At 49.4% G+C, this 6,848-nt stretch overlaps 1 protein-coding gene across 1 annotated transcript in view; it reads right to left on the reverse strand.

Moving 5' to 3' along the window:
- The window catches only part of LOC311187916 (class I histocompatibility antigen, Gogo-OKO alpha chain-like), a gene marked incomplete at its 5' end in the record, with an annotated part of 191,660 nt that extends 187,963 nt beyond the window's left edge, over positions 1-3,697 (reverse strand). The window contains 4 exons of the mRNA XM_084259688.1: positions 735-1,010; positions 2,584-2,859; positions 3,074-3,343; positions 3,637-3,697. Of these exons, the coding sequence (XP_084115814.1) occupies positions 735-1,010; positions 2,584-2,859; positions 3,074-3,343; positions 3,637-3,697 (883 nt within the window). The remainder of the gene's footprint in view (positions 1-734; positions 1,011-2,583; positions 2,860-3,073; positions 3,344-3,636) is intronic.
- Between the last annotated feature and the right edge of the window lie 3,151 nt (positions 3,698-6,848).

Here is a 6,848-nt window from a genome sequence, read left to right on the forward strand (position 1 = left end):
TTACACTGTCCCCAGGGGCTTAGGGACCAAACCCCTGATCCACACTTACCTGCAGCCTCAGTGTAGCTTCCTCCTTTTCCACCTGTGGGAAGAAATATTATATTGAGACCAGGGAGGAATCAGGCCATTAAGTCCTAAAGGAATCTCCTAGCCCTGGGCCACAGGGAAGTTTCCAGAACTATGACTGGACACTTAGGGCAAGACCAGGATATATGAAGAGAGGAGATGAGAGGGGACTGGACCAACTGCCTCCTGGGGTTTGCTCTTAGCAGGGACCTTCCCCTGTGCCATTTGCTGGAATCAGGGCCCCATCACCAGAATTATCAAGGTGAACAACTTGTGATTCATTTTCAAAAATGCTTTACAAAAGAGGGTTAACAATCAGCTCCAGACTGGGAAACACAAATGTGTGGGTGGTACTTCCCATTACCAGGCAGGGCAAGTTCTATCTGTAGCCTGAAAGTCCCTAGTAGACAAGATGCCCAGCTCCCTTCCCTACCTGAGCACTTCTTCCTCCAAATCACAGCTACAGCCACCGCAGCTCCAGTGAGCACAGCTCCAAGAACAACCAGGCCAGCAATGATGCCCACAATGGGGATGGAGGACTGAAGAGGGGGCTCTGGAGGGGAAGGAAAAGTGAGACCCTGAGCCCCAGGCCTCCATCTGATGCTCTGAAGGTCTCCAGAGGGGCTCCTGATGCCCCTGAGAATATCTGTGCCCACCCCCCTCCTTACCCCATGTCAGGACTTGGGGCTCCAGCAGCTCCTCATGCTGCACATGGCACGTGTATCTCTGCTCCTCTCCAGAAGGCACTATGACAGCTGCCCACTTCTGGAAGGTTCCGTCCCCCCCAGGCCTGGTCTCCACCATCTCTGTGTCCTGGATCAGGTCCTGCCCATCCCGTTGCCAGGTCAGGGTGATGTCCGCAGGGTAGAAGCCCAGGGCCCAGCACCTCAGGGTGACCTCGCGGTCAGAAGTGGGGTGGTGGGTCACCCGTGTCTTTGGGGGATCTGAGGAGAAGAGTGAACAACTTGTTCACCCTTCACACTTCTCCCTCCTGGACCTGAAAAAGCCTCCTGTGACCATCCTCAAAATGGACAGGGCAGTGGGGTTAGAAGAGCGCTGCAGGAGGCCTTGCAGCCCCAGCCAGATAAAATACTGGCAAGCAGGGAAGCTCAAAGGGCCTCACACCGTGGGGCTGAAGTTAAAGGGCCTCACACCGTAGGGCCGAAGATTCCTTGTGCCTCACACCGTGGGGCTGAAGATCTAACATCCCTTCACTTTTTGTTCTTGGTCATAAAAGGAAAAAAATTTCCCAAAAAGTACATTAGGCGCTACATTATATGCATCAATATACAGTAAATAAACGGCACGGAAAATTATCTCTTAAAAACTAATTATTAAACAATTTGTCCCACTTGACAATGGGAGACAAGTTATTGAACATGCCTGACAAGCATTACAATACAACTATTATTCTAAGTCCTTCTTTTGCCTTCCCTTGAAGTTTCTTGGGAAAGTTTTTAAATGAAGCTATTTGAGTTAAGGAGTTTCTAGGTAGAGAAAGTTCTGATAGCTGAGTAGCAGCCAGCCCCTGCTGTGAAGGCCATGAGAATAAGAAAAGTTCTTTCTTTGCTTAGGTTTTAGCTGATGGGGATGTACCTGCAGCTATCAATTGTCTTAGGTTATTGTTTAGCTGAAACAATGAATTTTAGTGTAAAACTTAGTTTTTTATTAACCTTGAAGGTTGCCTTCTTGCTGAGAGCATGGAAAAGGAGATGCACTAATTGTTTCTGCTTTGTTTCTATGCACTTGATAATGTGATCTCAATGCTTGCAAAAAATGTATAAATAAAGAACCTGCTGAGCCTTTCGGCAGAAGATACTAACACCTCACCAAGTGTCGGTGTCTCCTCATTCCCTTCCCCTCAGTCCTAAAGTTTCAGCTCATTCGTAATCGCCGAGGCTGTCTCATCCTTTCAGGAACCCTGACACGACATTTTGCCGGAGGCTGGTCCCCGGCAGAAGAGGAAACACAAAACCTAGGTACAAGCCTGGTCTGGGATAATCTCTCATTCCTTAGATCTAGAATTAGGGCGACAGCTCTGGATAGGAGGAGGCAGTTCTCTAAGGAGGAGAGCACAGACTTTTGGGGACAGACCTAGTCACTCAGAAAAGCAGGAGTCAGATTCCCTGCTCTGTCTCTGGTGAATCCTGTTGTCCTCCACACCTCTGGCCTGTACCCCAGTTCTTGTATGTATGTATAAATAAATAAATCTTTAAAAAAGAAAAGAAAAGAAAAGAAAAATGTCCTCCGACCAATAACAAGACCCTGAGAGAAACACTGATGGTTCCCAAGAGGGCTGCTGGGTCAAAAGGATCCCGTGAAGGGAGATTCCAGGGCTGGTCTCCCCTCAGGCTCAGGAGGGACTGTTCTGAGGAAAAGTGGGGTCCTCTGGGGAGTCAGGAAACCCAGGGGGCTGCTCGCCCCCTGACCAGAGAGGGGGCGCTGCTGTGACCCTGACTCCACCCTCCCCGCGGTGCCGGCCTGAGGTGGGGTGGGAGACCTCGCGGCCCCTCTTACCTGAGCGCTGCAGCGTCTCCTTCCCGTGCTCCAGGTCTCTGCGCAGCCCCTCCACGCACCTGCCCTCCAGGTAGTTCCTGACGCGCTTTGCCTCTCCTTCCTCCTCCCACGCGCGCCGGGTGATCTGAGCGGCCGTGTCCGCCGCGGTCCAGGAGCGCAGGTCTCGGTTCAGGGCGATGTACTCGGCGCCGTCGTAGGCGAACTGACTGTACCCGCGGAGGAGGCGCCCGTCGGGCCCCACGTCGCAGCCATGCAGCCACTGGAGGGTGTGAGAGCCTGTCCCCGCCCCGTCACCCCGCGGTCACCCCGCCCGCCCCCCGGGAATAAACCGAAACTGACGCGGGAACCCCGCGGGGAACGTCCCGGGGCTCGTCCCGGGTCGAGGGTCCGGCGGGTCCCCCTGCCTCGGGGGACCATCGGGCCCGGGGTCTGGGGTCCCCGCCCGCCCGCGGGGGTGGGGTCGTGAGTGCCCCGGGCCCGCCCCGCTCACCGGCCGCGCTCTGGTTGTAGTAGCCGCGCAGGGTGTTCAGATTGTCTCGGAACATCTGTGCGGCGCCCTTCGCCTTCCTACTCTGCCGCGCCCAGTACTCCGGCCCCTCCTGCGCCATCCAGGGCGCCCGCGGCTCCGCCGTCTGACCCGGGGAGTCGCTGTCGAACCTCACGAACTGCGTGTCGTCCACGTACCCCACCGAGATGAAGCGGGGCTCCCCGAGTCCCGGCCGGGACATCACCGTGTAGAAATACCTCAGGGAGTGGGAGCCTGGGGGCGGGAGGGAGACCCGGGCTGGGGAGACGGGGCGGAAGGGGAGGGCGGGAGGGGGGGGGGTGTGTCCTGAGATTTTAAGGGCGCCGGGACGAGAAGGGCCGAGACTCAGTGGGCAAGAGCAGGCGGGAGGCTGGGAGGGACAGAGAGGGGTCAGGACAAGGTGGGGTCACGGGGCACAAAAAGGCCAGCGATGGCGGGGACGCGACTTTCCCGGGGGCCTGCGCCCCCGCCGGGGTTCCTCTACTTCCCCCTCCTCACTGGCCTTTTCCCTCCGAGCCCGCACTCACCCGCCCAGGTCTCTGTCAGCGCCAGGGCCCAGGAGAGCAGCAGCAGGAGAGTTGGGGGCATCACCTGTGCCCCAGAGATAGCTGAGCATTTGAATCTTGGCGGGTCAGTAGAGACTTCTGTAACTTGGAGTCAGGGTGATGCTGATTGGCTGCTCTGGACCCTCCAGGCAATGGGGAGTGAGAACTGGGGTGAGTCACCCTATCCAGGAAGGAGGCCCCAAGGCAGCTTGTGAGAGAAAGAGAAACTGTGGGGAGATGGGAATATCCAACAAAAACCTTCCCTGCCCCAGACACAGCCCTTGGTGCTGAGACCCTGAGAACCACACCTGATACCTGGGACTTTGCTACCCCCTCCTCTCCTGCTCCAAAGCCTCTGTCACACCGTGGCCCTCAGGCCTGGCTGGGGACTGGGTCAGATTTTCAAGCATTTTCCTTTCAGGATCTCGGCACAGTTTTACAATTTAGCAAGGGCCTGAACATAATTTTAGGAGGTTGTAGCTGTCAGTATTTACTACACTAGGAATAAAAACAATTTAAAAATGTTTTTATTTAATTTAGAACAGTATTAATGACCCATTGTATGTTCACAAAGTGTCTTAAATAGAGGTATTTATGAAAATAAATCACGGTAAATAGTGGATCTGTTACAGGGCAAACCCCGATATAAAATGGGGTTGCCTGACTTGGGTCCTCACCCGCGCTTAAAAGGGACTTATGAATGCTAAACTGCAGACACACACAAAACGTTCATAAACGGTTTATTTACAAGGGAAGGGGAACTGGGGAAATGAATAACTCAGGGAGAAAAACGTGGATATAAACTCGTAAATGCGTTCTACCCATTCCACTGACCTGGAATCCCAATGATCTGCTCAGCTGCCAAAAACCCAGCACGGCTGGTGGCCAAAAATGAGCAACTCCCAGCCACATGGCCAGTTAAATACCCAAACCAGGAGCCTAGTTGTTTAACTCCACCCTTGGGGTCCTTGCAGTTTTCCCTTCGGTTATCATGGTAGTTGTAGTTCCCATTGTCGTGGGGGTGGAGTCCACAAAGCCTTTATGGAGTTTGCTCAGGACATCCTTTCCCCCTATCAGATCTTTTACAGGTTATATATTTTTGCGGTTGTCTTTCTGTCTCACTAGAAGAATGTTGGATTGTCATATTTTCTCCTGAGTTTACTCTTTGTTTTAGTTGGTCAGTGAAAAACTATACAGTTTTTCAGTCTCTCTGAAATATGTGAGAATAGCATTTTAAGTACCTATAGGGGCAGGATGGTCACTGAGCAGGTTTTCTGATCCAGCAGACCCGTAAAGGAGAGTCTTGAAGCCCTTGGTGGCTTTAACAGGCTTTTATTGAGCTTTACATGCAATGTGGCAAACAGGTACACGGCAGGCAGGGGTGCTGGGGGCCAGGAGGCCAGTAGGCCTCCTGGCCCCCAGCAAGTCTTCACTCTGCTTCTCTGGCTTCTTTGCCCCCTTCTCTCCTGCCTCTCCTCCTCTCTGTGACTATCTCAATACTCCTCCCATGGCCCACAGAAGTAAGATATTTTGCAACAATGTAACAACTGCAGGTGCCCCATCAGGCAGGGCAATCCTAATGGTGGGAAGGCAGAAAAGCCTGGAAAACCATTTACCCTACAGTACCTTTCAGATAATTGTGAATATTCAACTTTGTTTCACTTCAACAATAAATTGAACCACTTGTATAGTGGTGGTTTTTCAAATGTTATTTGCAAAGTGAATGGTGAAACATCATTGATTATTTTCTATTCTGTTACATTAATTCTATAGGCCTCTCTTGATTATTAAATATGTATTGATTATTAAGCATGTATTGAATTAATACATGCTTTTAAAAAGTGATGCAATTTTACTAGTTTATATGATCTTTATGTTTATTATTCTAGAATTAAATTTTGAAAATCATGTATATTTCATGTACCAAAGATCCCAAAAGAAAAGTAAGTGGCTACTGGAAGTTGTCAAGTTTAGAGCAATGGGACACAATTTTCCAATACCTAGTTTTCACTTGGAGCTTGTACCTTATCAAGGCAATTAATTGCTATCACTTGTCAACTGTCAGTTGATTTTCTTAAAGGGACAGACTCACATTCATTTTCTAGAAAGTGTGTACAGGTTAACCAAATCTAAATATTGATAGTGTTTGTCATTCATCCCTTCAAGTAAAGAGAGTAGTGACCTCCCCTCCAAAAAAAACAAGTCTAACTCCCCTCATACAAAGTAGTTTCTTTGGAACAAGAACAGACACACAGACCAATGGAATCGAATAGAAAATCCAGAAATAAACCCACAGATTTATGGTCAACTAATCTTTGACAAAGGAGCAAAGACTATGCATTGGAGCAAAGAAAGTTTGTTCAATAAATGGTGCTGGGAATACTGGGTCGCTACATGCAAAAGAATGAAGCTTGACTACTACCTCACACCATACACAAAAACCAACTCAAAATGGATTAAAGAACTAGACATAAGACCAGAAACCATAAAATACATAGAAGGAAATATAGGCGAAACACTACGTGATATGCACATCAAAGACATCTTTACAGACACATCACCCAAAGCAGTGATAGCGAAGGCAAAGATAAACAGCTGGGACTACATCAAATTAAAGAGCTTCTGCACAGCAAAAGAGACAATAACAAAAACAAAGAGAAACCCCACCAACTGGGAGAACATTTTTGCACCCAATACTAATGATAAAGGACTGATCACAAAAATCTGCAAAGAGCTGATGAGACTCAACAACAACAAAGAAAATAATCCAGTCAAAAAATGGGCAGAAGAGCTAAAAAGAAACTTCTCTGAAGAGGAAATGCGAATGGCCAACAGGCATATGAAAATATGTTCAACATCGCTTGTCATCAGGGAAATGCAAATCAAAACTACCATGAGATACCATCTTACACCAGTGAGAATGGCACATATTAAAAAATCTAGCAACAACAAATGTTGGTGAGGGTGTGGAGAAAAAGGAACTCTTCTGCACTGTTGGTGGGAGTGCAAACTGGTCCAACCACTATGGAGAGTTGTGTAGAGATTTCTGGACCTACTAAACATAGAGCTTCCATATGATCCAGCAATTCCACTCCTAGGCATTTACCCAAAGGACACAGAAACATCAATTCCAAAGAGCACCTGCACCCCTATGTTTATAGCAGCACTATTTACAATAGCTAAGCTTTGGAAAC

This window comes from Talpa europaea (assembly GCF_964194135.1).
Source record: "Talpa europaea genome assembly, contig: HAP1_SCAFFOLD_45, whole genome shotgun sequence".
Taxonomy (NCBI): Eukaryota; Metazoa; Chordata; class Mammalia; order Eulipotyphla; family Talpidae; genus Talpa; species Talpa europaea.